The sequence below is a fragment of the Diplotaxodon limnothrissa genome, linkage group LG2 (assembly GCF_057381915.1).
Source record: "Diplotaxodon limnothrissa isolate DT_005_m linkage group LG2, D_limnothrissa_male_GT1.1, whole genome shotgun sequence".
Lineage (NCBI taxonomy): Eukaryota > Metazoa > Chordata > Actinopteri > Cichliformes > Cichlidae > Diplotaxodon > Diplotaxodon limnothrissa.
The window spans coordinates 43,520-70,910 of NC_140597.1; the positions used below are offsets into that span (position 1 = coordinate 43,520).

Sequence of the window (27,391 nt, forward strand, 5' to 3'; positions counted from 1 at the left end):
AAAAGAAAGTTGTGTTTTCAAAATTGGAGTTCAAGTTATTTTCCTTCCAATAGTGTTAACATCCTACACAGGTCAGGAAAAAGATTTTTTTTTTAAATTTTCGTTGTAAGTGGGCTAAAGCAGTTAATTAAAAGTAGTCTAACATAAATGCTGTAATTTGATTACTTTAATAAACCATGTAACTTAGATGGATTTGATGCTGGCGTGACCACAGCGGACACGTCTGCTGTTGCTCACAGTGGTCCAAGGGACCGCTCAGAGAGTTTGTGTGTTCGCTCCGACACATGAACAATTAGAGGGAACATTGGCTGTAACTAAGTTTAAGAATATAATCCACCCACTGTTATCATCTTCAATGCCCTGTACCAACACAGAGCAGAGCAGCTATCTGAATACTACTCCAACAGAGGTCGATCATCTTGTTAATAATATCACCTCCTCACTACGTACGACTCTGGATACTGTAGCTCCTGTGAAAACTAAGGTCTCTAATCAGAAGTACCTGACTCCGTGGTATAATTCTCAAACACGTACCCTAAAGCAGATGACTCGTAATCTGGAGAGGAAATGGCGTGTCACAAATCTAGAGGATCATCATTTAGCCTGGAGAAATAGTTTGCTGCTTTATAAGTAAGCCCTCCGCAAAGCCAGAACATCTTACTATTCATCACTGATTGAAGAAAATCAGAATAACCCCAGGTTTCTCTTCAGCTCTGTAGCCAGGCTGACAAACAATCAGAGCTCTGTTGAGCCAACCATCCCTTTAACGTTAACTAGTAATAACTTCATGAACTTCTTCACAAATAAAATTTTTATCATTAGAGAAAAAATTACCAGTAATCATCCCACAGATGTAATATTATCTACAGCTACTCTTAGTACCATTGATGTTAAGTTAGACTCTTTTTCTCCAATTGATCTTTCTGAGTTAACTTCAATAATTAATTCCTCAGAACCATCAACGTGTCTTTTAGACCCCATTCCTACAAAACTTCCATTAATTAATTCTTTGATCTTAAATATGATCAACCTATCTCTAATAATCAGCTATGTACCACATGCCTTCAAGCTGGCTGTAGTTAAACCTTTACTCAAAAAGCCATCTCTAGACCCAGCAGTCTTAGCTAATTACAGGCCAATCTCCAACCTTCCTTTCATATCAAACATCCTTGAAAGAGTAGTTGTCAAACAGCTAACAGATCATCTGCAGAGGAATGGTTTATTTGAAGAGTTTCAGCCAGGTTTCAGAGCTCATCACAGCACAGAAACAGCTTTAGTGAAGGTTACAAATGATCTTCTTATGGCTTCTGACAGTGAACTCATCTCTGTGCTTGTCCTGCTAGACCTTAGTGCAGCATTCGATACTGTCGACCAAAATATCCTATTAGAGCGATTAGAACATGCTGTAGGTATTACAGGTATTGTACTGCAGTGGTTTGTATCATATCTATCTAATAGACTCCAATTTGTGCATGTAAATGGAGAGTCCTCTTCACACACTGAGGTCAATTATGGAGTTCCACAGGGTTCAGTGCTAGGACCAATTCTGTTTACATTGTACATGCTTCCCTTAGGCAGCATCATTAGAAGACAAAGCATACATTTTCACTGCTATGCAGATGACACCCAGCTCTATCTGTCCATGAAGCCAGATACCACACAACAATGAGTTAAACTGCAGGAATGTCTTAAAGACATAAAGACCTGGATGGCCGCTAACTTTCTGCTTCTTAATTCAGATAAAACTGAGGTTATTGTACTCGGCCCTGAAAATCTTAGAAATATGGTATCTAACCAGATTCTTACTCTGGATGGCATTACCTTGGCCTCCAGTAACACTGTGAGGAACCTTGGAGTCATTTTTGACCAGGACATGTCCTTTAACGCACATATTTAACGCACATATGTAAGACTGCTTTCTTCCATTTGCGCAACATCTCTAAAGTTAGAAATATCCTGTCTCAGAGTGATGCTGAATAGTGATGGGATTTCCGGCTCTTTTTAGAGAACTGGCTCTCACATATGCTTTCAATTGTGTAATTTAAGTGATCTAGGTAGCTCTGTTTTGGAAGTTCAGTTAACGCTAGAAATGTGCTTTGGAGTTCGTACGTGTTTTGTCTCTAGGGGCCACCGCATATATTTATATATAAACATATATAAATAAAACCACTTTTTTTTTACATTAGTAATTCCTTTTGTGCATAATTTTATATTGTTGTTAATAATAAATTAATTAAAGCAACAAAACAACCTAAAGAGCCGGCTCTTTTTAGTGAGGCGAGCAGAAAGAGCCGGTTCTCTAAAAAGAGCTGGAAATCCCATCACTAGTAGTGATGGTAAATTTGATTCCTTTTAGTGAATCGAGTTTGAATGAGTCACTCACCAAAATGAATCGGGTGTTTTGAGTCATTTGAGTCACTGAGTCAGTTGCTAGGAGAGTGCAAAAAATTTACATTTTCATGCAAACTTAATTTGTTTGTCTTTTCATGTAAACCCTATTGCTAAGATGAGTGATTGAAAAAGAAAAACAACTCTTTTATAGAGCAAAAAAGAGCAAAAAATAAAGATTTGTAAAGGGAACATTTATTTTTATTTCAATAGAATATCAATGAAATTTCTGACAGATAGAAAATGAAATGTGAATCAACAAAATCAAAATCAAAAATATAAATAAAAATAAATAAAATTCACAGATTACTGTGTTCAAAAGTACTAGTCCACTTCAAAATTAATTGTCCCTTACAGATTGGCATTGAGGAAAATAAGCTCCCGAACTTTTCCAGGGCTGAGGCGGTTCCTCCTGTCTGTAATTATTTGTCCTGCCTTTGAAAAGATCCGCTCTAATGGAACGGAAGTTGCCACTATGCAGAGTCTCGTCTTCATAATATCGCAGGTTTTTTTGAAGACAGTGGCACGGGACTTCCACCACTCCAGGAGGTCAGATGTCCGGGGTAGGAGTGGCTCTGACAGGAATCCTTTAATCTCCAGCATTGCCTCTGTGAAGGGGTTTTGGACTCCTGGCCTCAGTGATGCAACCCGCTCCTCAAAATCGGCCCAAATCACAGGCACTGTCTCAGTGGAAGTACTGGCCTGTGGGACACCCTCTCCTTCCTCTGTGCTGGGTGTTGCCAGTGGCAGTGGTCTTAAGGACCTTGATGCAGCTCCCACAACTCTTGTTACAGCATCTTCTGCATGTCTATCATGTAAAAATGCATGCTTCTTGAACCTGGGATCCAAAAGTGTAGCATCTGCAAGCAGGCTCACTTGTTCGATCCCCCCCAGCCGTTTGACAATTTCTGCCATGAGGATGTCTACCATGTTGTGGATTGGCTGATAGATGGAAGGACTTCTCTGTCTGTGTGCAGTAATCCTCTGCAGCCCTCTTGCCATTAAAATGGCTTTTGATCCAGTAACAAACCTGTTGAGGAGAAATAAAGGAAAGACTATAGTTCCATGCGTTTTAATGCAGTTACAGTGCAGTGCATTAAGCATACATTGTCATATAAAACCATTTTACAGTTTACATTTAATTATAAGCTGTTGTAAGAAACATCTTAAATGCTATTATCTGGGAAAGAATTGAAAAATGTGTTTAGGCAAATGTAATGACACAACATGAAATATATACATGTATTATGACACTATTTTAACATACCTTTCGGCACTCAGTTCCACAGTCACTTCCTCAAAAGGCTGCAGGACCTCACAGGTTTCCTTGACCATCTCCCACTCTTCAAGTGACAGGGTTTGCAGCTGTGGATTTACCAAGGCCAGGGTGGAAATGAGGGGATCCTTCACTTCTGCAATCCGCTTCAGCATGTAATAAGTGGAATTCCACCTGGTTGGCACATCTTGCTTCAGTCGTAGTTGGGGCTGTCCCATCTGCTGCTGTGTCTCTCTCAGTTTAGCAGAAGCCACTGTGCTGCGGCGTGTATATTCAGTTATTGCTTTTACCTTTCTAATAATTTCTTGAATTTGAGACTGCTGGATTCCCTTTCTGACAATTAAATTCAAAATGTGTGCAAAACAATTTAGATGGTTCCAGTGCAGGATGTCACCCACAGCCTTCTTGACATTGGCTGCACTATCACTTACACATGCAACTATCTTTTCCATAATGGCCCATTCAGTTGCAATGCTTTCCAGCTCTCTAGCCAGGTTTTCAGATGTATGGTTGTCTTTTAATTCAAAACAGTCCAACAAGTTTGACTGCAGCTTAAACTCGGTCACATAGTGGCATGTAACAGACATGTAACTTGCTGATGTGCTGGAGGTCCAGCAGTCAGTTGTTAAGCACACAGCAGGTGCTGTCTTGATTTTTTCCTGAACATCAGCTCTTATCTTCTGAAACAAATTGGGCATCAGCTGTCTGGATACTGTACTTCTACTGGGAAGAACATATGAAGGATCAAGTGCCTTGGTGAACTCCCTAAATTCTCTGTCATCAACGATTGAAAAGGGCTGAAAATCTTGGGCAATCATTTTAACCAGAGCCTGGTCAACCTTGCTCTGCTGAAGTGGTATCATGGGCCTTGACACAAATGCTCCCATGTAAGACTGGCTCTGTCTTCTTTTTGCTGATTGTTGTTCTTGCCCTGCTGTGTGTGTGCTTGTATTTTCTTTCTGAGTACTTGTTGATGTGCTGCTGGAATAAACAGGTGATGTGACCGCTGTTGATAATGCTGCTGTTGAAGATTGTTGCTCCTGCTGCTGGCTGCTAGGTTGTCCAATGCTAGTAGCTGCGTTTTGACTGTGCTGTTGTTGTAGCATGACTGTGGGGTGCTTGCTACTGAGATGTCTTCTCATATTTGATGTACTTGCCCCTCGAAAAGACAAAACTGTCTTGCAAATGTTGCATTGTGCGTGTGTTGCACTTTTCATTTGAAAATGCATCCAAATATCGCTTCTTCGATGACTATCCATTGTTCCTCGTATCTTTAACTCGCACTGCCGGCAAACAACACCGTAGTACCGCCCCCTTGCCCCATACACGTGGAAAAAAACACAAACACCTTTAGAATTTTCTGTTTTTTTATTATTAGTATTTTCCTCAAATGTGTCACATATATATTTTCTTATCTAAATAATTTAGTGAAATAGCGAATTTCTAATTATTTAACTTACATTATTGCAGCAGCAGTTCATATATTTTTTCCTTAAGTCTGCTTATGATCTTTTCAAAAAAACAAAGTGTAGACTGAATGTTATACTGCGTCAGTCAGACTATCGGATTTCGTCTTCGGTGAAGGAGCGACTCTTCCAAGGTAACACGCTCTGAGTTTCAACAGCTGATAACCGAGAGGGAGGGGTGAGTGTGTCTCATGAAGCATGAGGGTCCACTGAGCTGTGTACCAGGGGGCGCTAATGTACCTTAACGTTGGTGCTAACTAAGAAGAAGAAGAAGCTGCGAATCAGGAGGGAGGGGGTGAGTGAGTGAGTGATTCCTCTATGCTACGATTCAGCACAGGAAGGGAGGGGGTGAGTGAGTCAGTGATTCGTTCAACTCGTTCGAGCTATGAGCCAGGAGGGAGGGGGTGAGTGAGTCAGTGATTCGTTCAACTCGTTTTAGCTGTGAGCCAGGAGGGAGGGAGTGAGTCCTGAGTGATTCGCTTACTCTACGATTCAGCACAGCAAGGAAGGGGGTTAGTGAGTCCTGAGTGATTCGCTTATGCTACGATTCAGCACAGGAATGGAGGGGGTGAGTAACTCAAATGTGCTGTTAGCATGTTAGCTGAGCGATGCTACAGTGAACCAAGGAGCTATTTTCTTGATGTGAGGTTTCTACTCAAGGTTTTTTCTTCCAGTTCAGAGCAGAAATGCTTTTGTTAAGAAACTGGCTGTTGTTTCCCCCCCACAATTTTAATTATAAGCTAGATATATTTCTACTAATGGAATTAGCTTGCTAACAGCAACAGGGATGAGTCAGTGAGTCAGTTGGGCTTGTGAATCATGATTCACGAGTCAGTAAAGTGATTCTCGAGTATTGAATGATTCGTTCACGAATCGAACATCACTAATCACTAGTGCTCAGTCGCCTAGTGCCTGAGCTCGGATCATACCAAAATTAGGGGGAATTTACGATGGTACGCTCTGTGCTTCGTGTGTTGTTTTTGTTTTATACAGTTGTCAGGCAGGCATCTAACTAACAAATTACACTCTGAAAAAATGACCCGGGCTTAAGCCCTGTAAGCCACCACCCCCGCTCCGCTGATGGTTGACTCCAAATCTCCTGAACACTATGTCGATTTGAGAAGACCGAAACAGCGAGACCAAGACCGAGACCAAAGTCAGTCGAGACCAAGACAAGACCCAGACAAAAGTCCACGTAAAAGTGGTCTCGAGACCAAGACCGGTCTCGAGACATCCAACTCTACAAAAGAATGCCACATCACTCGATGGAAATGAGCATTATCAGCCTACACCGGGCTGAAGTCAAAGACAGCCCGAAAGGATCTGAGGTCTGAGTTGCAGTCTGAGGTGCAACCCGATGGTGTCAGATGGACCGAAACATAACTTTTCAGAGGTGTTCTATGGATTTTTATTTCAGGCAAGCATGGTTCAAGGTTCAAGGTTCTTTATTATTTGTCACATGCATAGTTATACAAGTATAACACACAGTGAAATGTAGCCTGACACGCTCCTCGACATGTGCAAAAATTGGGGGGGGGGTGTAGAGGAAGAACATTATATATATATATATATATATATATATATATATATACACACACATATAGTATATACACTGGGTGAATGTGCAGTAGTAGCAGCAAGCAGGTGAATTCTGTACATTAATATGGATAGATATCTGACTATTTTACAGGATAGACAATATAAACATATTTAAAATTAAAGGAATTGAAATGTACATTGTGCCTTGGTTTAGTGTCTGGAAGAGTCCTGTCTCAGTCAATTATAGATGATGTGAGAGGGCGGGTGTGTGTGTTTAGGGCACGGACGGTCAGTCACGTCAGTGGTATCAATTCCCTTATTCTCCAGGAATTGCCTGCATGAGGCTAGGTACTGTCATGCACCAGAAGGAACCCAGGACCCACTGCACCTAATGGCTGTTGCCAAGCCTGTACTGAAATGGATAAATGTGATGCTTTTTTCCACTCAAAAATGTTGCTACAGAACTGAGGCAGCTTGCGCAATAATACATTGCTCTAATCATGGACACAAAGGGGAGAGAGTACACCTCTGAGACAGTTTAACAGTCCTGGGACTGGTATGTACCTAGCCTCTTGTTTCTGAGCTAGGATTAATATGTCACCTCTGTCACTGCAGGAGCCCTGTCCTATGCTGAGCTGGGAACATGCATGAAGAAGTCTGGCGGGCATTACACATACATAATGGAAGCGTTTGGACCTCAGATGGCTTTTATAAGACTATGGGCTGATCTCATTGCTATAAGGTAATGCTTTTTGCCTCAAATTAAGTCTGAATCTTTAGCTCTACAAATCATTGTTTTTTGTCACAAAGTATAATATAAAGGATGTTGCTTGTGGTGGCAAGAGTCACTGTTTCCAGCAGTAAGCAGCTATTTTCTGTAACAGTGTAAAGCCTTAATACAATGCTAACTCGGTAGCAAACAGAGAGACAGATGCAGTCAGTGACAGGTCAGTAGTTGGTGGAGACCAAAAACAAAGCTAAACAAGACAAATGTTGGACTTAAGTGAGTATTAACATGATTCAAAAAGGAAGCTGATGTTACTCATCAAACCTGATGGGACCTTTGCCATAACATCTTTATAAGTGTTATCTTTCAGTTTGATTTACAGATCTGTTGCTCATTAGTGACCACATAGTATAAATAAAACTGAATTGAATTGAAAGTTTAGACTCGGGGTGTCACATGTAACCACGGGTTGACGATAAATCTGATTATATAAATTGTCTAATTGTATGTGTTTGTACAGTTACTGGGACTTATTCAACACAAAATACAACAAGTTGTATGGAGGTGATGAAAAAGTTTAAGAAGAAAAGACAAGAAGCTATAGATGAATTTAAATGACAGTATTATTTCTATTATTATATTATATATATTATTGCATTTGGGTGCTCTAGTTTAGATTATACCACATCAGCACAAAAATAATTTCTCTCAATCTCAGGCTTTTACATCATCACCATCACACAAGTCAATGCTGCTGTAATTGGTGGAGGAGCAGAAAACAACTCGTACGCCTCTAGTCACCTAATGTGTTGCAAATATTGTGTAGTGTCTATTTTACAAAAAAATGGTGTATACATAATCTCTTAGACTGTGTTTGGTGGGGAGCAAAAGCTGAATGGCTGCATGTGACACTAAGTTTACTTTGTACCACAGAGTTGAAAAAATGCTCTATGGAAGTAAATGTGTACACAGACAAGGTGAAGCAGTACAAACCAGTCTACTGGCTATTTGGAGCTGCACAATCTTATGCTACCCTCAGGCTACAAGGACTGAATGGAAACCATGGGAAATGAACAGAGAGGGAGGCAGAGAATGAAAACAAGAATGAGGGGGACAAAGAGCGATTTCCCCGGCTGCAGTGACTGCTGTGGGAAATGAAGAGGGAAATACAGATGAGCCAGAAGCTGAGCCTTTGGGACTAGCCAGTATTGTTTCATTCATATTGAAACCAAGCCCACTACTGTGCACACATGAGGATGTGATTATGGAAATGTTATGTCTAGGAAGTTGCCCATCTGATATTACAAACAAACTCCGATCGTTATACCTGCTACAGTGGGACTTACAGTGGGATGTGAAAGCCGGCTTGGAAATCACCACGATCGTATTTATTTGAGAAAGCTTTTAAATAGACCAGTCTGTGAAATGTGCTGTATAAGTAAATGTTTTTTTTTACTTATTTATGATCTAACACATGTACCATCACCAAGTAATTTTTTTCTAAGAAGTCTTGTCACATATTTCATAACTTTCTATGAAGTCATGTTGGATCTTTCAGCATCAGCTGTATTATGCTGGGTTAAAAACCCATCAAACTGAGATCCTTTGATTTCATTTTTGTGACTTTTGTGTTTCACTTGCTTTTAAAAATGTATATCACAAAAACAAATATAACAAATATGCTGCCATCTAACAGATGCTTGTTTTCCCATACCCACTACTGCATTTCTTTGTTTCATGTCCAGCTGCAATGAATCGAAGTCATGTATTTGCTTTGTATTAGCTTTGATTTTGGTCACCACCTTCAGTGTTAGCTCTAGAACCATGTCTTTTTTGCTGTACTGACTTGATGAGACTGCCAAAGGTGAAGATGCAGAAAATGAAACAAAGCTGTAGTTGAAGGTGACTAAAAAACTCTACAAGGCTGGAAACATAAGTGATAATCTTTTATGGACGTATGAATGTTACCTAAGGTTATATAAATTAATGTTAATATAAAAACTGACATATTTGGTTGCATCTTGCAGGCCTGCAGGCATGGCGGTCATTTCTCTGGCCTTTGGTCAGTACATCCTGGAACCTCTGTTCATGCCATGTGGTATCCCCCCCCTGGCTGTCAAACTGGCCACAGCCATTGGCCTAAGTATATACCTTTGCTACTGTAATAAGGAGTGTTATAATATGCCCAGATGTTATCTTAGTGAATTGTTGTGAAGGGTGTTGTAAATAGCTCGGGTAAATAGCAGAAGACAGAAGTGTGCATGAGAAGGAAGAGGGGTTTGACAAAAAGACCCAGGACTATCCTCAGCTTATCAACCTTCTAAACAATCATAGGGCACAACAATCTCCAGTATAGCAAATTCACATGAATGAGCATTTCAGAGCATTTTAAACTGGGCCACTGATTATACACACTGATAGTTGCTCAGTTTCTCATATTCAGCCAAACTTTCCTACGTTCAGCACTGTAAATAACTGAGTTTGAATTCTGTCAAAAGTAGGACATTTTGTTTATATCATAAATGTTTGAACATAAAGTATAATTTGTTTTGTCAACACAACAAATTATTGATGGAATAAATAATCGCATCATGGTTTCCCAACTAAAGGATAAGTTGAGTGAATTAGTTGATCCTTCTCATTTATCTGAGGGAACATCAGGGCTTTGTCAGTCTAGTCGAGAGATGTAATGTCTCTAGCATGTCCTGGGTCTATCTTGAGGCCAGTCAGGAAGGGTGCTAGGCAGATGGTCGAGCCACCTCAACTGGTTCCTGTCATTGCGGAGGGGTATTGGCTCTATTTCTGATGAAGCCAGCAGAACTACTTTACCCACTAAAAGCAGAGATGAGGCCACCAAAGTTGAAGCCTTCCATAATTTGGCTCCAACTAGAATTTCTGTCCATAGAAATTCTGAACATAATCGGTGACACAGAAATGCCTTAGTGCCGTCTAGCACCCAGTGCAAATTAGTCCCACTTATTTCCAACAAAGCGACCTTCCGACGTTCCAAGCTCTCGCTGTAGTTGTACAATGGCTTGGAACAGTGGGTCAGGTACCCCATACTCCTGTAGCACCTGCCACAGGATACCTTGACGGATGCAGTCAGATACTTTCTCCAAACGTACAAAACATTTGTAGAATGGTTAGAAAAAAATACTGACGCACATTAAATATTCTCGAAAGGGGATATTTCTTAAAGATGGTATTTGTAACCACAATTTGCCAATACAGAGACTCCACCTCAGTTCTCCACTCAACGCAAGAGAGTCCAAAAACATAGAGGAACTCAGTGTGAATCTCATCCAATCCAGAGTTTCTGCCACCCAGTAGTAATTTAACTACCTCAGGGACCCTGGTCCTCCAACTCTGCTTTCTCTTCTGAAGGCCTGTCAGTGGGATACAAGGCTGAGGGGCCCAAGTAACCCAGTACAGGGTGAGCTGGAGTGAAGTGGAAGACTGAAAAGACACCACTTGATATATTCGTATATTATATAATTATCATAATATAATATAATATAAACATGTTTTGACAAAAACAAATGCCCCCCACGCCAAATTTGTAGCTAAAGGCATCTGGTTATCAAAAAGCTTACAAAATGTTTCCTTTAATTCTAAACTGGTTTCTTGTAAGGCAGCGGTCCCCAACCCCCGGGCCTCGGACCAGTACCGGTCCGTGAGTCGTTTGGTACCGGGCCACGAGAGTTGAGGCTCAGGTGTGAAATGTATAGTTTTCAGGGTTTTTATCGGTTTTCAGCGTTATTTTGTTATCGTTTTTATCGTTCTTTTCACGTGTGTTATGAATAAATTTCCTTTTTTTCGGTACCGGTACTAGTTTTATTTTGTTGTATTTATCCGCGACACCTTAAAGGCTGGTCCATGAAAATATTGTCGGGCATAAACCGGTCCGTGGCGCAAAAAAGGTTGGAGACCGCTGCTGTAAGGCACAGGTTGTGACTGACGTTAGCACAGAAAACAACATTCAGGGACATCTGATCTTTAGTCACTACATAGAAAGTAATCCCACTTACTAAATGTAATAATGTGATATGACTAGCTTAGACTTTTCTGTTGATGGTGAGCCTTCAATATGGTCACAAACACTGTATGACTGCTTGACATGGTTCCCTCTCTCTGCAGCGTCTGTTATGTACCTGAACAGTATGAGCGTAACGTGGACAGCCAGGATTCAGATCTTCCTCACTGTCAGCAAGCTTCTGGCCATTGCCATCATAATAGTGCCAGGCATGTACCAGCTCTTTAAAGGTATCATCAGTGACACCTCTCTAGCACTGCACACGTACCACCACCAAAATTCTGAGTGTTCTGGGTTGCACACAGTGTTCAGCTGCACGTGGTTCAACATGAATCCTGCGTGTCATACACACCTGCTCACAGCATGCTACAGGTCGAGCATTTATTGGTGTCCGCACAGCAGGACAGGATTTCTGTCTTCCTCTCAACTGCAGACTTTGCTGTACTTTAAAATGTCATTAACTTAAAATGTTTCTCTGAAGCAATACTGTATGTGTCAGTGAGCACTCTTTGCATTCATTCCTTAAAACAGTAAAGTTAGTACATATTATGTATATAATGTTCTCCCAAGCCCTGGACTGCACACGATCTGTTGTATTTATTCAGTTTATCTCTCTTAATCTTTTTCACTCTGTCCACATTTCTGTAACGTAAGCCCAGATTGCAACTCATATATGCATATTTAATAAATTAAATAAATCTTCTTCATGAATTTGACCTTTAAATTAATTATACTTTTAATAACTTGATTATACTTTTGGGCTGTTTAACTCAGCATTTTCCTAATGTGAACAAATTATTAATTCAAAGAAATTTCTTAATTAACTTCAGAAAACGAATTACTCATTGACACGCAAATGTAATTACTGATTTTTCTTTGTGTGCCTGGCTGAGTCATTTGTGCACAGAGATAATGAAGCACCGTACTCCTGAAGCCTCTGCAGAAGGCAACCTCCAGCTTTAACGTTGTAAAAAATAAATCTACATTTGCACAGCTGATGGTGAATTATTGCAATTAATGTAATAACTCAACCATGGAGTTCATGTAGAGAGGCCAGTGTCTCCAGTAGCCCTCAGGTATACAGAGAGCTTTGTGATCATTTCTGTGATTGCAATTGTTAAAGATATTAAAATGATTTAAGAATTCACGTTTCTCTCACAAAACGCTACGTCCAGATGACCAGAATCAACTTTTGGAAATTTACTTTCCTGGATGATTGAGAATGCATCAAGACATCTTGCACAATAAGGCAAATGTGGCAGTTGATGTGTGTGCATGCTTGCAGGAGAGACCAGACACTTTGAGAATGCCTTTGACCTGAGTAATGTGCAGCTCTCTGGTATGCCACTGGCTTTCTACTCTGGGATGTACGCGTATGCTGGATGGTAAGTGTGCGCACGGTACACACATACACACACGTCTGGTTTGCTATCCTCCTGGTGACATCCCATTGACATAATGCTTTCCTGAGCCCTTTACTCTAACTCTAACCATCAAAAATGAATGCCTAATCCTAACCCTAATCATAACTACTTTAAAGAAGATTATTTTTTCAGGGAGCCCCTCATCCTTCCCTCGGTCTGGGAACCTGAGTGGTATACATTGTATGATACCATCCAGGACTTGATGCGCTATCAGAGAATTACAAAATAACAGACAGATAGTAATCAAGCCGGCGGACAAAGGGTCCAAAATAGTTCTAATGGACAAGCAGCAGTATAGGCTGGAAGCAAATAGACAATTGGAAGATGAAAAATACTATAAAAATATTCCTAGCTCTATCCAAACTGTGGTACAGCTTCAAATAGGACAAATCGTCAGACAGCTTTTCCATAAAAAGTATATCTCAGCTAAACAGCGGGACTATTTATTAGGATCCAACGATCCAAGTTCGAGACAATTCTATCTGTTGCCTAAGATACACAAGCGACCTGATACATGGACGAGACCAATAGTTTTGGATTGCAATAATCACAATACATTGATCTCTCTACCACAGGCATCCAAGTTATTTAAAAGATACATACCACTTCTTGCAGGTAATCCATCCCATAGTTGTGCCTAACCAAGCGTTTTTATTTACAATTGACATACACAGTCTTTAAACAAGCATCAACACACAGATGGGACTGATGGGGTGGAAAACTTCTTCCTGCGTTATCCGGTCACCAAGCGCCCGGATAACGCAGAAATTCTACATCTGTTGGAACTCTATCTTACCAACAATGACTTTGAATCTCAGGCTCTCCAAGGTATGGGGGCCCATCTCCCCTCACCACACTCCCTGCCAGTGGCTGATGCCCTCAGACGTTGGTGTGTTGGTGGTTCTTGGTGTCTGGGACTGGGCGCTCATGTATGTACCAGCTCACTCCTGGTGGCCGATTGGCGGGGCCGGGCGCCTGTGGCCCGGCTGGGCTCCTTCCAGGGGGTGGGGTGCCCTCAGGCCTCTGGCCTCTGGGCCTGAAGCTCGGTCCTCTCTGGCACAGCTGGCTGCCGGCAGAGCCCGTGGGCACGTCACTGCAACCCCCTCTGGCCTCTGCTCCGTAGCTGCTGGGCGACCTCTCGTTTGGGGCTCTACTCAGCTCTTCCCAGGAGGGTGGCACGGTTCCCCCCCTTTGGTGGTCCTCCTCGGGTCCTCGTACTCTGGGGCCTCTGGATGTCTGGGGCCTGGATCTCCTCCATACCTGCTTCATGCCCTGGTGGACGGGGCTATGGCTCCCCACACTCCCTAGCAGATCGTTACATGGAGAAACCTTTTGAATACAAGCATGCTGATCCACACAGGTGTGCACACAGGTGTACACACGGGTGTTCACAGACACAAACTACACCTTTCTTGGCTGCTGCCTCAAAGCACATTGTGCGCTGTTGATCTTGCGTGCTGCACAATATCGTTTAATATTTAGTATCTATTGTTATCTACTGTTAGCTAGTTTATTGTGATGGTGTTGTGTTTATTATGTTGCTCTTTTTTGTTTGTTTTCTCTTCTGTTTTTTCTTATCTCCATACAGGTGATCCAGGTGTTTTGTTTGTTTTTCTTTTTTTTTAATTCCCCCCTTTCTCACCGTCTCTTCTCCCCTCTGGTTTTCTTTCTCTCCCTCTCTTTCTTTCATTCTTTCTCCCTGTCCTATCCCCCAGTCATGTCTGTCTCGTCTGTAACAACCGAAAATAAAATAAAATAAATACATAATTATAATAAAGGTCAATCAAATGGACCAATATGGCAAGGCCATGATGATCCACTTAGTAAAGTAAATCCACTTGGCATCTTTCTTGGCCTTCAGACAACAATTCTGATGGCTAAAGATCCAAACGGGACAGGCAGAAAAAAACAAAACAAAAAAACAATGACTTTGAATTTGACAATAAATGCTACTTACAGCTGGAAGGCACGGCCATGGGACAGAGATGCGCACCATCGTAGGGAAATATTTACATGAGCAAGTGGGAAAGGGGGGCGTTGGCCAAGTGTGCACTACAACCCATGTTTTATCTCCACTTCTTAGAAGATATTATAGGCGCGTGGGCACGTGGAGAAGAGAGTTTTAAACAGTTCGTGCAGATTTTAAATACACATCACCAGTCGAATAAACTGAAATATGAGACCAGCGACTCTGAAGATGGTGTCTAAAAAATTAATTTCAAAGTAGTAGAAGTTCAGAAAAAGATGTGGACCAAGGTGTATTTTAAATCTATGGACATGCATGCGCTTATCATCTGCCCCACACGTTTCACGCCATAGTTACAGATTTTACGTTTCCATCGTATATGCTGCAGGGAAATAGACAGGGGTATGTATACCTGTTGGTATATAATATATTTTGAATAGTTTGTTCTTTTTGGACCACTCTCCTCTGGTTGCTCTAATGAGTAAGGGCCTCACAGCCCATTAGTATTTGGACACGTTAGTCATGTCTGCAGTGAAATTCCAGGACGACCTACGGGGCGACAGAGAAGAGGAGCAGGACAGCTAAGCAGGAGAATCAAGGGAGGCCGAGGATGTTCCAGGACCGTGCACTAAAGTTTCAGTGGAAAGCAAACTGAGTTGCCATCAGGCAGCCTTCACACCTCCAACGGCCCCAACAATAGAGACACTTTGGTCACTCATTCCCCCACCTCTCCCCCCTCCATAGAGCCATCACCACCTTCAAACTGTTCACCTACAACACCCCCCTCCTCACCCCACACAAAAGAGGATTTCACACCACCTCCTCCCACCACAACTCTTCATATTCATGAAGCAGATGTGAGGAAGCAGTTTAAGAATCTGAATGCTCGGAAAGCTCCCGGCCCAGACGGTGTGTCTCCTGCCACCCTCAGACACTGTGCAAACGAGCTGGCCCCAGTGTTTTCTGGCATTTTTAACTCCTCACTGCAGGCATGTCATGTGCCTGCCTGCTTCAAGTCCTCTACCATAATCCCTGTCCCCAAGAAACCTAGGATCACTGGACTAAATGACTACAGACCCGTGGCTCTGACATCTGTGGTCATGAAGTCATTTGAGCGCCTAGTTCTCTCCCATCTCAAGACCCTCACGGCCCCCCTCCTGGACCCCCTGCAGTTTGCATACAGAGCCAACAGGTCTGTAGACGACGCCATCAACATGGCCCTACACTTCATCCTGCAGCATCTGGACTCCCCAGGAACCTACGCCAGGATCCTGTTTGTGGACTTCAGCTCTGCCTTCAACACCATCCTTCCAGACCATCTCCGAGGCAAGCTTTCCCAGATGAATGTGCCTGATCCCATCTGCCGGTGGATCACTGACTTCCTGACGGACAGGAAGCAGCATGTGAGGCTGGGAAAGAATGTCTCGGACTCCCGGACCATCAGCACCGGCTCCCCTCAGGGCTGTGTTCTTTCTCCTCTGATCTTCTCCCTGTACACCAACTGCTGCACCTCCACCCACCAGTCTGTCAAGCTAATCAAGTTTGCAGATGACACCACCGTTATTGGGCTCATCTCGGACGGGGATGAGTCTGCCTACAGGAGGGAGGTTGAACGTCTGGTGTCCTGGTGCAGCCACAACAACCTGGTGCTAAATGCCCAGAAGACAGTGGAGATTATTGTGGACTTCAGGAAGCACACAGCCCCACTCCCCCCCATCATCCTGACTGACACCCCCATCACCTCTGTGGACTCATTCCGCTTCCTGGGTACCACCATCACCCAGGACCTGAAGTGGGAGCCCACCATCACCTCCGTCATCAAGAAAGCCCAGCAGAGGATGTATTTCCTGAGGCAGCTGAAGAAATTCAACCTGCCAACACGGACGATGATGCAGTTCTACACTGCAATCATCGAGTCCATCCTCACCTCCTCCATCACCGTGTGGTACGCTGGAGCCACTATCAGGGACAAACAGAGACTGCAGCGTGTTGTGCACTCTGCTGAGAAGGTGATTGGCTGCAGACTCCCATCTCTGCAGGACCTGTACACCTCCAGGACATTGCGGCATGCAGCTCGGATCTCAGCTGACCCTTCTCACCCTGGACACAGTCTGTTTGACCTGCTCCCCTCAGGCAGGAGGCTCCGGTCCATTCGCACCAGAACCTCTCGCCATAAGAACAGTTTCTTCCCCTCTGCTGTTGGACACATGAACAATAACCATATGACTGTCCCCGCCACAAACACATGACCCTACGCTGTGTCACTGCATCATTCCATGTTTGGCACTGATCACCACCTGCACTCATGTATATATCTTTCTACGCAGCACTTTTAATTCTTATTCTCATGTATATATCTCATGTATATCTCATGCATATATCTTTCTACGCAGCACTTTTAATTCTTATCTCATGTATATATCTCATGTATATCTCATGCACATATCTTTCTACGTAGCACTTTTAATTCTTATTCCTACTTTTATTTTTTCATGTCTATTTAATCGCAATTTATGACAGTATGTTTGCACTGAAGCACCGCAGCAATTTCCTAATGTTGTAAACCTGCTCAACATTTGGCAATAAACCCCTTTCTGATTCTGATTCTGATTCTGAGTTAAACTGTCTCCATACCTAACCATAGCCCAATTGTAACCCTGACACTAAAACCACATTTTGAGTGTGAAAAATGCCTTCAACTCTGTGCGGACTGGGATTTCGGTCCCCATTAGGATCTGTTGGTCCCCACCAGTGTAGCAAGTTTCAGATTTTTGTCCCCACCAAGATAGGTCGAGGCCAAGTCTCCCAACAGGCATGCCCTTCTTACATGACAACGTCTACATCTCCTTCACCCCCCCCCCCCCCCCCCCCACACACACACACACACACACTGTTGCTGGTCATTAATAAGTGGAGGTAATAAACTAACTCTTTCCTTACTCAGGTTCTATCTGAACTTTGTGACAGAGGAGGTGGACAACCCTGCAAGGTAAGTTTAGTCCATGTGCTTACTCTTCTGGTCATGTAAAGTTATTTATAAATAATAGAATTTGAAGTCTAAGGAATCCTATTTCTTCATCTGTTGGACAAAAGTGGCTAGTTTCACTGTGATTAGTGTTTCTAATAAACAGCATTGGATCACGTGACTACTTTGAAGTGAAATGACTGTGTCTACTGTACCTGAGCCTTACACAGCATCTTGGTGTGTTACCAGTTACTATGGTTACTCATGTTAGAACAGGAAGGGTCCATCAACAAACTGCTGACTGACTGAACCCACTATGTGACGTTACATGCTCTACCACTTCATGGCTGAGTTACTGTTGTTCCACTTTGTCACTCTGTATTATTGTAGACTCTTTACAACATAAGTACTTTGAGGCAACCTTTGTTGTGATTTCATTCCTACAATATTCAGTATATACTGAACTGAATTGAGCTGATTTGAATTGAATTGAAGTGAATTCATCCTGTTGGCATATCTGGGACATGTGAACATTATTAGATACTGTTTCCTCTGTGTTCACAGTGACGTCTCTTCTGTTTTTAACAAAAAAATGCAGAGTACTCTGATTGTTTTGTGCTGCCTACCAAAGAATGAGCACAAAAAGCAAAACTTTGGAGCTGTTGTAGCTAGCAGAATTGATCAGCCCGATAGTAGGTGGTACATTCTGTTTACGTCTCTTAGAAAGCTGTACAGATGGAGCATGTATGGAAGTAAAACAGACATAGATATACAAGGGAAAGAAGGATGAGTAAGTCTTGCAAGTGCCTAACAGTGTGCTCCCTCCGGCCCTCAGGACTGTTCCACTCGCCATCTGTATCTCCATGGCAATTGTGACTTCTTGCTATGTGCTCACCAATGTGGCATACTACACTGTAATGTCAGCTGAGGAGCTCCTGGCCTCATCAGCTGTTGCTGTGGTAAGTACTTGGAAAAACAGTGTAAGTACTGAACCTTTAAAAGTAACTGTCACTTATCCGTCTACCTTAAATATTGTATTAGGAATAAAATAAAAAAGCAAAAACCAACAACAGTAAAACAGCAACACAACTTTATAAATGTACGTTTCCCCGCATGAGTCCTCAATCAAGGCCATACACACTCAAAGTGGGACCCCTCACCCATGTCTCTTATTCACAAAATATCTGTATCAGCTTAGTGTATAATTATAGTGTAACTAAATACATCTGTAGTGAAAATGATTCTACCTTAAAGCACTAGTTAGATTTTTTTTAATGATATGTGTTTGGGAAAGAATCAATAGATTGTGTGACAGTGCATTTATTATAGCACAGTCATTCATTTAGAGACCCATATTATTGTTTCTGTCCTGAGCTCTGCATGTACCGTAACATGCCTGTAAACAGATAAGGATGTTATGGGTAAGAATGATTGACATAGAGCAGACAATGCAAACATCCCATCATCTAAAAAAAATATATTCTGTAGAGCTTTGTAAAGCATCCCAATTGGCTAATAATCTGACTGGCTAATCAGTAATAAATAAGCAATGCTATTACGGTAACTTTGTTGACAATTTGGTCATAAAGCAAAATATTCAGCAGAAAAAAATAACTTAGAGAAATATGTAAACGAGAGACAAGAGACATCTATGCCTGAACAAAATGTAACAATTCACATATAAAAACATAGATCAAAAGCTCACGATTCACTAGAATCATCAAAGAACTACATTTTGGGGCATTACTTTGGGTAAACACAAATAACTAACAGTCACAAAAATTCAGAGCTGCTTAAACAAGTGTTGTAAAATGCCAATCAGCATCAAGGTGGTAGAAATAGGGTGTGTTCCCAAGTCAGAATTTCCAAGTTCCCAGTTGAAATGTGAATCTGGAATAACTCAACTTCCCACTCGTAAAGTCAGAGTAGCCACAATCCACGATGGCAGAACTGAACGTAAACAGCGGCAAAACTGTAACATTTCCACTGGTGGATATTTGTGACTCATTAAATAAGCCATTTCCAGACTGCAAGGTATCTGCAAAGCAGGAAGACGCCATCAGGGTAATTCCCTGCTGGGCAACTATTGTATGAACTAGAAACTTTTGGGGGCTATTTTGTGTCTGAATCCTCACCACTATTGGGAACGCTATGTAGCTCTATTTCTGAGCATTCAGTTGGCCACACAGTGGAAGATCCCATGTCTGCAGCTTTGTGTTTGTTGTCATAAGGACAGTGGATTTGGAAGCTAAGTTGTTCTAATAAATTAATCTGTTATGGTAACCCTATCTCTCTAAAAATCAGAAAAACTACTTTGAAGGCTTTTTGCAGTTACTGTTAAACTAATCAGGAAATGTGAAGCCAACCTATATGCGCTATAACAAAAACTTGTCACAGACAGGCAGTGTGCAGGAACAGGGAAAGTTCAATAAAGCAACGAGAAAAGCAAAACTTTGTTATGTTATATGTGATATCAGTAGCTTATATTAAGCTGAAATTATGGCAGTGGCTCCTTATTTGACAGTGAAATATATCTCACAGTGTTTTTCACTGTAAGGGCTGACCTTGGCTCTCTGCAGTAAAACGTTGTGCATGCTACTTGAAAGCATTTAGTTGAGGTCTCACCTCTGTGGTGTTTACTTCTGGCTTGAGCAGTGCGGTTGCCTTCCTGCACTTAGCATGTCATTATCAGCAAAGTGTCTCTGACAGCTTGGCTTCCCAGCAGCTGTTAATGTGATTGTTCCATCCCAGCCCTGTTAATGTTAATCACATCACAGACATTCCCCAATAATAACCACTGTTGCTTATTAGACTGAGGATAGCGATCAGAGATCGCTGGTCTTTTGTAATGCAGTTAGTTTTATTGCCCTGTGCACAGAGAGCGATAAAAGCACCTTAAGACAGGTGTTAAGAGCATTTATGTGTTCTTAGAAGGCTGTGATAGGATAAAAGCATTAAACTATGTTCTTCCTCTCTCATAGACAGCGGGCAGAAGTTTACATCTCAAACTTGATTACAGAGTTTAACTGGTGTCTAGAACTTATCTCGAAGAAGCTTGGCTTGAGGCACGATTAGTCATTTTAGGCTTTTTGAATTAGAGGTGTGTTCACATAATGGAAGAGTGATGAATGGAATAGGCTGAAGTCATATATAAAGATCATTTTTATTTAGCATTTACCTCAATACACTACGACAAAACTTGGACATTTTCAAACGTACACCCAGGGCTCCTAAAACTTTGGACAAAAGTACAAGTGCAGCAAATGTTTAGAAATGAAACTGTACTAATGTGGACCTTGTGTCCTTCAAAAACGTGTACTACATGTATTTAAACAGAACCTTTAAAAATAAATGTTCCGCTTTCATTTATCAGAATCAGAATCAGAATCAGAATACTTTATTGATCCCTGGGGGAAATTATTTTTTGTTACAGTGCTCCATTTTAAACCAACATTAAGACAAGACAGACAATACGCTAACTAAGAATAGTACAATATATACATATATATATACATACATACATACATAAGTCACTTATAAATAAATATTTGGAAAAGAAACATGTGTAGTTGTAGCAGCAAACAGTGTGTTAAGTGGATGCGTTGTACAGGGAGATGGCCACAGGCAGGAATGATTTCCTGTGTCGTTCAGTGGTGCTTTTCGGTAATCTCAGTCTCTCACTGAACGAGCTCCTGTGACTGACCAACATGTCATGGAGTGGGTGGGAGGTGTTATCCAACATTGTCTTTATCTTGGACAGCATCCGCCTCTCCGACACCACCTTGAGGGAGTCCAGCTCCATCCCCACAACATTGCTGGCCTTACGGATCAGTTTATTAAGTCTGTTGGCATCTGCGACCCTCAGCCTGCTCCCCCAGCATGCAACAGCATAGAGGATCGCACTGGCCACCACAGACTCATAGAAAATCCTCAGCATTTTCTGGCAGATGTTGAAGGACCTCAGTCGCCTCAAAAAATAGAGACGACTCTGGCCCTTCCTGTAAAGTGCTGTGGTGTTTTTAGCCCAGTCCAGTTTATTGTCAATGTGTACTCCAAGGTATTTATAGTCCTCCACAATGTCAACACTGACCCCCTGGATTGAAACAGGGGTCAAGTGTTTCCTGGTCTTCCTGAAGTCCACGATCAGTTCCTTGGTCTTTGCCACGTTGAGCTGCAGATGATTCTGCTCACACCACGTGACAAAGGAGTCGACCACAGCCCGGTACTCTGTCTCATCATCCCTGCTGATGCATCCAACCACCGCAGAGTCATCAGAAAACTTCTGAAGATGGCAGGTCTCTGTGCAGTGGCTGAAGTCTGTGGTGTAGAGGGTGAAGAGGAAGGGGGAGAGGACAGTCCCCTGTGGTGCCCCTGTGTTGCTAATCACCTTGTCAGACACACACTGTGGGAGACGTACATATTGTGGTCTTCCTGTCAGGTAATCAACAATCCAGGACACCAGAGAAGCATCCACCTGCATCGCTGCTAACTTATCACCCAGGAGGGTCGGCCTGATGGTGTTGAAAGCACTGGAAAAGTCAAAAAACATGACCCTCACAGTGCTCGCCGGCTGGTCCAGATGGGTGTAGACACGATTGAGCAGGTAGATGATGGCGTCCTCTGTTCCGAGACGAGGCTGATAAGCGAACTGAAGGGGATCCAGATGTGGTCTTACTATGGGTCCTCTGACTCAGTTCCTCTGACTAAAGATAATCCCTCTGCTTTTTAAACAAAGCTCTTGCACACCAAACAACTAATAGTGTCTGTTAGTTCTTCAAAGCTCTGGTCATGCTACTGTATGAATCCTGTATGCAGGGTGCAGCTTATCTCTGAAGGGTGGAGTTCTGCTCCTGCTTGGTCAGTGTTTAGTTGATTGACTGCAAGTGTAACCTTACATCCAATGGTGTTTTCAGTTACAGTCTGCCTGAATATGCTTCGGATGCAACTGATCCAACTTCCATGAAGTGTTTTAAAGAAAGGCCGTCGTTCAGCTCTGATGTTTTCACATCGTTTCGTTGGCCTGTTTCCTTCTACCACAGTGCTGCTTCGTCACCAACATTGTACTGAAAATATTAGAAAACTTTAGTCAACACTTCCTGCAAGTTGATTTATTCGAGCTAGTCTCAAATACACCTGTCACCTGAACACTGCTTTCCATCTGACATTCAATACAAACAAATGACCAACAAACGCTCATCTGTCTCCCTTTATGTCCTCTTTGTGAAATCCACAGACATTTGCAGAGAGGCTTCTGGGGAACTTCTCTATCGCCGTGCCAGTATTTGTAGCCTTGTCCTGCTACGGCACCATGAACGGCTGCGTCTTTGCCCTGTCAAGGTAAGGTTCGTGTCACTGCTAAAACACCTAGAGTATGTATGCCGATGTGCTCACGACAGAATCCTGTAGCAGTTAAACAAAAGTTCTAACTTTGCAATAATTTGTGGTATTAAGTATACTTAAGTATGCTTATACTGTGTGTGTGTGCGTGTGTCATGTGTAGGGTGTCAAATACATCAGTTTTGTCAAAGTTGCTGGTGGTGCACACAAGGTGTCCTTATGCATCTGTGCTACGGTGCAACAAAAGTGACAATGATTTAATGAATTTAAACTTTTCCTAAACCTAATCAAGGAATTTTCAGAGTGTCACATTAACCAGCAAGTAAAATCTGAACTACTCAGAGAGGGAAACAAAGGACACCTCTATCTTTTTCTCTCTTTTTTTGTAAACTAGCATTTATTGTAAAATATGCAGGCACAGTTAGTCAAGCAGGTTGTCTTTTCAAATCTTTGAACCTACACACTTGAGGCATTTTTAATGGGAATGAGAAAACTGCCCATGGGAATATGTTTCATGTTGAAAAAGAGCTGATTTTAATCATACAATGTGACTGTGTTGATTATCAAGTGAATGTCATGGTGTCTCTCCTCATTTTGTCTGTCATAATGTGTGTGTTCACCAGAATGTTCTACGTAGCTTCACGTGAAGGCCAGCTCCCTGAGGTTTTGTCTATGATTCATGTCCGCAGACACACTCCACTTGCAGCTGTTCTCATAATGGTCAGTTTACTAACATAAGCATTTCATTTCAGACAATATACTAAAGGTCACAAAAACTAATCTTTGAAAGGGACGACAACATGAGCTAATAGATGTCATGAGTCCTGAAAACAATTCTGTCTGAGCTTTCTGCACTTTTTTGGACAAAAATTGTAGGAAGGTTAGAGATTCAATTCAGTTTCACTGATATAGAACAACATCCTAACAACAGTTGCCTCAAGGTGTTTTATATTATAAGGTAAGACCCTACACAAATACAGAGAAAATCCTGATACTCAAACAACCCCTTATGAACAACAGTGGGAAGGGAAAACTCCCTTTTACCAGGAAGAACCCTCCAACAGAATCATGGTCACGGAGGGGTGGGGCCATCTGCAACAACTGGTTGGGGTGAGAGAAGGAAGACAGGATAAAGACATGCCGTGGAAGAGAGACAGAGATTAATAACAGGTACGATTCAGTGCAGAGAGGTCTGTTAACACACAGTGAGTGAGAAAGGTGACTGGAAAGGAAAATCTCAATGCATCATGGGAATCCCCGGCAGCCTACGTCTATTGCAGCATAACTAAGGGAGGATTCAGGGTCACCTGGTCCAGCCCTAACTATATGCTTTAGCAAAAAGGAAAGTTTGAAGCCTAATCTTAAAAGTAGAGATAGTGTCTGTCTCCCGAATCCAAACTGGAAGCTGGTTCCACAGAAGAGGGACCTGAAAACTGAAGGCTCTGCCTCCCATTCTACTTTTAAATACTCTAGGAACAACAAGTAGGCCTGCAGAGCAAGAGTGAAGTGCTCTAATAGGGTGATATGGTACTACAAGGTCATTAAGATAAGATGGGGCCTGATTATTTAAGACCTTGTATGTGAGGAGCAAGATTTTGAATTCTGGATTTAACAGGAAGCCAATTCAGGGAAGCCAAAACAGGAGAAATCTGCTCTCTCTTTCTAGTCCCTGTCAGGACTCTTGCTGCAGCATTTTGGATTAGCTGAAGGCTTTTCAGCGAGTTTTTAGGACGTTCTGATAATAATGAATTACAGTCGTCCAGCCTGGATGTAATAAATGCATGAACTAGTTTTTCAGTGTCACTTTGAGACAGGATATTTCTAATTTTAGAGATGTTGTGGAAATGGAAGAAAGCAGTTCTGCTTATTTGTTACCCACCACAAGTAAATTAGCAACCAGCAGCGTCTTTAAGATAAGGATAAAATGATAAGATGGGGCCTGATTTATTTTCTAGAATTTGATTCTCATATTAAAATATCAATAGTAGTAATTTGGGGTAAATTTGTAGTTTATCATGGAGTAGGAACATAGTGGAAAGTAACTAAACTACCAGTCAAAAGTTTTAGAACACCCCAATTTTTCCAGTTTTTGTCAAGTCTGACTGAACGGATTCAGGGAAAAAGTTTAAGGGATAATACACTAACTAAGAATAGCACAATATATACAGGCATATATATACACATAAAAGTACCTTATAAATAAATAGCTGAAAATGAACATGTGCAAAAAGGGTGTAGCTGTTGCAGTAAACAGTGTGTTAAGTGGAGGAGTTGTACAGGGAGCCACAGGCAGGAAAGATTTCCTGTGTCGTTCAGTGGTGCTTTTCGATGATCTCAGTCTCTCACTGAACGTGCTCCTGTGACTAACAAGCATGTCATGGAGTGGGTGGGAGGTGTTATCCAACATTGTCTTTATGTTGGAAAACATCCGCCTCTCTGACACCACCTTGAGGGAGTCCAGCTCCATCCCCACAACATCACTGGCCTTACAGATCAGTTTAACGAGTCTATTGGCATCTGCGACCCTCAATCTGCTCCCCCAGCATGCAACAGCATAGAGGATCGCACTGGCCACAACAGACTCGTAGAAAATCCTCAGCATTTTCTGGCAGATGTTGAAGGACCTCAGTCGCCTCAAAAAATAGAGACGACTCTGGCCCTTCCTGTAAAGCGCTGTGGTGTTTTTAGCCCAGTCCAGTTTATTGTCAATGTGTACTCCAAGGTATTTATAGTCCTCCACAATGTCAACACTGACCCCCTGGATTGAAACAGGAGTCAAGTGTTTCCTGGTCTTCCTGAAGTCCATGATCAATTCCTTGGTCTTTGCCATGTTGAGCTGCAGATGATTCTGCTCACACCACGTGACAAAGGAGTCGACCACAGCCCGGTACTCTGTCTCATCATCCCTGCTGATGCATCCAACCACCGCAGAGTCATCAGGAAACTTCTGAAGATGGAGGTCTCTGTGCAGTGGCTGAAGTCTGTGGTGTAGAGGGTGAAGAGGAAGGGGGAGAGGACAGTCCCCTGTGGTGCCCCTGTGTTGCTGATTACCTTGTCAGACACACACTGTGGGAGACGTACATATTGTGGTCTTCCTGTCAGGTAATCAACAATCCAGGACACGTGGTATCTTTGGAATAGGGACGAGGCATGATGTCTTCCACATCACTGGGACCCTCTGCAGACTCAGCATAAACAGTTTATGAAAGACTCCACACATCTGGGGGGCACAGGTCTTGAGGACGAGGGGACTCACTCCGTCTGGTCCAGCAGACTTGCCTGAGTGAAGACTCCTCATTTGCATCTCGACCTGGTATTGAGTGAAGGTGATGGTTCAAGGTTCAAGGTTCAAGGTTCTTTATTTGTCACATGCATAGTTATACAAGTATAACACACAGTGAAATGTAGCCTGACACGCTCCTCGACATGTGCAAAAATTGGGGGGGGGGGGGGGGGGGGGTGTAGAGGAAGAACATTATATATATATATACAGACATATAGTATATACACTGGGTGAATGTGCAGTAGTAGCAGCAAGCAGGTGAATTCTGTACATTAATATGAATAGACATCTGACTATTTTACAGGATAGACAATATAAACATATTTAAAATTAAAGGAATTGAAATGTACATTGTGCCTTGGTTTAGAGTGTCTGGAAGAGAGTCCTGTCTCAGTCAATTATAGATGATGTGAGAGGGCGGGTGTGTGTGTTTAGGGCACGGATGGCTTGGGGATAGAAGCTCCTCTTGAGTCTCTCTGTCCTTGCCCGGAAGATGCGGAACCTTCTACCAGATTGCAGAAGTTGGAACAGTTTGTTGCCAGGATGGGACGGGTCCTTCAGTATCTGCGCTGCTCTAGTCCGGCATCTCCTGGTGTAGGTGTCCTGAAGCGGGGGGGGGAGCAATCCTGCAGCAGCGTTCTGCTGTACGGATCACTCTCTGGAGAGCTTTTTGGTCCTTCACACAGCTGTTCCCAAACCACGATGTCATGTTCTGTGTGAGGATGCTCTCCACAGCGCCTGTATAGAAAATCCTGAGGATCTTTGGAGAGACCCTGAACTTCCTCAGTTGTCGTAGGTGATACAGGCGCTGCCTAGCCTTTTTGGTCTGGACCTGAATGTGGGCAGCCCATGTCAGGTCTGAGGAGATGTGGACACCAAGATACTTGAAGGACTGCACCCTCTCCACTGGAGCTCCATTGATGATGATGGGCTTGTAGTCTCTGTGCTGACCCCTTCTGAAGTCCACCACCAGCTCCTTGGTCTTGC

General features: G+C 42.5%; 1 protein-coding gene across 1 annotated transcript in view; it reads left to right on the top strand.

Moving 5' to 3' along the window:
• Positions 1–27,391, top strand: part of slc7a11 (solute carrier family 7 member 11) — a 50,046-nt gene that overhangs the window by 11,603 nt on the left and 11,052 nt on the right. Inside the window, exons 2-9 of the mRNA XM_085365252.1 lie at positions 7,285–7,411; positions 9,424–9,539; positions 11,534–11,659; positions 12,715–12,814; positions 17,764–17,808; positions 18,620–18,743; positions 23,018–23,121; positions 23,745–23,841. Coding sequence (XP_085221378.1) covers positions 7,285–7,411; positions 9,424–9,539; positions 11,534–11,659; positions 12,715–12,814; positions 17,764–17,808; positions 18,620–18,743; positions 23,018–23,121; positions 23,745–23,841 — 839 coding nt within the window. The remainder of the gene's footprint in view (positions 1–7,284; positions 7,412–9,423; positions 9,540–11,533; positions 11,660–12,714; positions 12,815–17,763; positions 17,809–18,619; positions 18,744–23,017; positions 23,122–23,744; positions 23,842–27,391) is intronic.